This window comes from Monocercomonoides exilis (genome assembly GCF_001643675.1).
Source record: "Monocercomonoides exilis strain PA203 chromosome Unknown scaffold47-789622, whole genome shotgun sequence".
Lineage (NCBI taxonomy): Eukaryota > Preaxostyla > Oxymonadida > Polymastigidae > Monocercomonoides > Monocercomonoides exilis.
In genome coordinates, this window is record NW_027150592.1 from 218,889 (window position 1) to 222,794 (window position 3,906).

The 3,906-nt window shown below is 30.1% G+C and overlaps 1 protein-coding gene across 1 annotated transcript; it reads left to right on the top strand.

Moving 5' to 3' along the window:
* The first annotated feature begins 935 nt into the window (after positions 1 to 935).
* On the top strand, positions 936 to 2,718 carry MONOS_18115 (uncharacterized protein). Its single transcript, XM_067871102.1, has 3 exons — positions 936 to 1,162; positions 1,232 to 1,722; positions 1,786 to 2,718. Exons 1-3 carry the CDS (start codon positions 1,093 to 1,095, stop codon positions 2,551 to 2,553), a joined length of 1,329 nt encoding a protein of 442 aa, XP_067721379.1. The 5' UTR covers positions 936 to 1,092; the 3' UTR covers positions 2,554 to 2,718.
* Positions 2,719 to 3,906: the final 1,188 nt, after the last annotated feature.

Here is a 3,906-nt window from a genome sequence, read left to right on the forward strand (position 1 = left end):
TTGATTGGGGACGCAAAGGAATCATTATCTTTCTGATTGATAAGAACAATCAACTGCAAAAATTTGCCTTTTTTGTTTGCTTTGAAAAAAAGATGGAAAAGGAACAATTCGGATGATTCTTTGAAACGACATGAAGAAGCGGATATTGAGATTAAGGAAAATGAGAATGCTATCGTTGATTCTCCTGTTCAATTGAACAAACATTGAAAAGCAAAAACATTACAATCAACGAACATTAGGAGCTCAGCTTCAACTTTATCTTCTGCTTCTGCTTTCGATAATTCTTTGAATCCTGATCCATTCAGATCCTACTTCGAGTCACCTCTTTTGCTTCGTTCTGTTTTAGATAACATCTTCCTGAGAACAATTTGCAATTTTATATTTTCGAAATGGAAGCTTTTATTGGCTCTCATGAACAGTGCTTGGTGAAGAGTGCTTGCCAATTACCAGACAAATTCATCAAATTGACCATTTTTTTTACGAATTTCTTCTGTTTTCATTCAAAAATTTGTTAACTTCTGTTATGATTGAAAGTGAAATTCATCATCTGAATTTTTTGTTCTCTCTCGGAAGATTTCTTGTCTTTCACGTTTTCTCTTTTGGTTAATTTTTTTTAATTGATTGTTAAACTTCTATCATCATCTTCTTCTCAAAAATGGCGAATCAGTCTTTATTGATAGAATCAAAGCTATATCCGCAAATTCATTTCGTCCTGTCTCTTGAAATTGTTGTATTGAGTGAGATGTTTCGAAGCGAATTTTTCAATTTCTTTAATTTTGTTTTATTCATCAAAAAGAATATAACAGTTTTTCAATTTTTTCCCCCGCTTTTGGAGATGAATGCTAAAAATTATCATTATTTTTAAGGTCAAATTATCGATCGAATTCAAAGACAATATTTTTGGAAAAGATCAAAAATTCCAAAATAAGAGAGTTTGTTTTGAAGAAAAGAAACCGAACTTGTGCATATCTGCATTTCATAATTGGAGATATTATCGAGCAATTTTGTTCGAGGAAGAAACAGTTATTCTGAGATTCAACACCGAATAAAGAATTCACATTTGCGATTTGAGCAGAACAAATAACGAACGAAATGAATGTTGCTGTGATTGTCAATGAAACTGATGAATTGCAAGAGCCACCCCCAACCGAAAAGTTTTTGAGTCTGTGCATTGTTTTCTTATCGTAATATAACTCAACTGCATGCTTTTTTTTTAAAATGATTCTTTAAGAATTGTTTTCAGGACTGGAAGATTGCGAAGAGAAAATTCAAATACAAAAAATTGTTGAAATGATTGAATTAATGGAGGAAATGAATAAAGGTGAGTTTGTATCCGTTTTAACAAAACAACTGTTCAATGAAATGGACAAAATAATTGAAGAAGAGAAACTTTCGATGGAGATTGCAATTTTACTTCTGAAGCATGCTGGATATTGCAGTGATATTAAAAATGAATGGATTTTTAGTTTTAGAAGATCTTCTCTGAGTAAAAGATTTCAGAATATGATTGATGAAGAAGAAAAGAAAAAAGAAAAGAACGTAAAGCTTCTTGTTGATCTTTGTGAGTGCTATCTAACTCTTTATTATGGCTTCTCATCTGAATTTGTATCAATCTATGCGACTTACCTTCTGAAAGCTGCATTGAAGAAAGAGGAAAACGAGGAAATTAAAAAAGAGGTGGAAATGGCTTTGCTTTCTTTGAGCAATATTCCAGGATATTATGTTTGAGCACTTTTTTTTCATTTTTGTTATGCTTGTTTTTTCCCCCTTATTTTTTTAAAAAAGGAAATGGAACAAGAATTGTTTTTGGACGAAATCAAAGAAATTATTCAATATCATCAGGAACATCGCAATCTGACACGACTTGCTTATCATTCTGCTTGGCGATTTTTGATTGGAAGATTATTTGCAGACAAAAGTTTGAAAGATGTAATCGTGAATGAGATGCATTTTATCGGAGAAGCAAGAAGAGAACTGGATGAACTTTCAAAATATGTGGATTGGAAGAGAAAAGAAGAGGAAAAAGAAAGACGAAAAAGAAGGGAAGAAGAAAACATTTTTATGAGATGGATCGAAACATTGACAGCTTTCTTTTGTGGATGCACATTGCGAAATGAAGAATATGTTGGGCTTGTTAGCAGCATTGTGAGTGCATTTCGAACAGCAAGAGATAATTACGGAGAAATAAGCAGAAAATGCATTTATTTATTTGAAGAAGCAGCGTATAACAGAGCAATAAACATTGATGACTTGTTGAAAGAGGGAGCACTTGATATTGTTTTGGAGGAGATTCAGCAACCAACACTTGATGAAGAAATGTTATACGAATGCTTCATATTTTTTATGAAAGTTTTTTGGAGATTGAAAGAAAAGACGGATGATGAAAAGGAAGAAGAGGAAAGAAAGGCAACGAAAATGGAGATGTTCGAAAGGATGGAAGAAGAAGGATATGAAGAGGTCATTGAAAGCTTTCATAAAATAATGGATTTTCTAAACAGTAAATATAATGATGATTTATCTTTGAGTATTTCAGATTATTTTGTGAATATTTGAAGAAATGAAATGTGTTGAATTTTGTCACTCTTTACTTTCAATTTTCTCTTTTTTCATCATTTCACAAAACGATGCAAAAATTAATTTTTTTAAGTTTGTTTAATTGTTTTTTAATTCACTTCATCGAAATGGAAGGAAGTAATAAGAAAATTAGCAAACGACTGTTGGATAATCGTTTCTCTTTAGCAAATGGGACAAATATTTTGCAATTATAAAAAAAACAGAGGTTTGTTCCAAACTTTTCTGCAATTATATCATTGCAAAATTTTCATTTCAATGCAAAAAAATACAGAAAATTTTAAAAATTGAGAGTCGTATTTGAAAGAATGGTGTGGAACATAATTCATAAAGAAAAATGTTTTGCACCAAATCTTTTCTCCGTTGTGTAGATTCCTATTGTCACAAACAAAAATATTACGGTAAAAGGAGATTATAGGGGAACACGAAATTTTCAAATTTTTTATTATAAACGGACATAAAATAGTATAAGAATCATTTATTAATTAATTAAAATTTGAGATCATCAATCACAAAAATTTCTTATTTTCAATCAAAACATTTTGATCTGACCCAGTATTTTTTAAATAATTTGGGTAAAAATCATAAAAAATCTCCACATTAAGAGATTAGTTTAGGTTCTAGGGTTAGCAAAACAAATATTGGGTTTAGGGTTTGTTCCCGTTCTTCTTTATAGGGTAAGCACTCAAAAAATAACATGAAAATTTATTGATCTATCCCATAAATATTAAGAAACCTTGATTATTATTTATCAAACAATTTGATGATCTCAAATTTTTATTAATTAAAAAATGATTTATATACTATAAAGAATTCGTTAATAAAAAAAAAAATATGAAAAATTCGTGTTCCCCTATAATATACATTTACCAATATTACTTTCTGAATTCTGTCCCCAGCCTTCCTTCTAATTTCAACATCTTTTCTCCTTCTTTTTTGAATCAACTTTCTTGAAAGATGTTTTTACTCCATCAATTATTGCCACCTTTTGTGTCCCCTTCTTAAACGTACTTTCTTGTGAATTTCCATTTCTTTAACACATCTTCTTTTATGAGGTTGTGGTGAAATATGAAGATAAATTATCTCAAATTATTGATTATTCAATTGTTTTCTTGTAATTTTCCCAAACAACTGATATTTCAATTATCCTGCAAACTTTTCAAAAAAGTGACAAATAACTTTCAAAAACTGTTTTTTTCTTTGGATGAGAATTGAATCTTGACATTTTTATTTTTTGCACAATCCTTAGCATTTCACTAGTTTGTGGCCAACAAATAATCCCGAATAAAGTGAAATATATTTCTTCCAAAAACCAATCACAATCATGATCATACC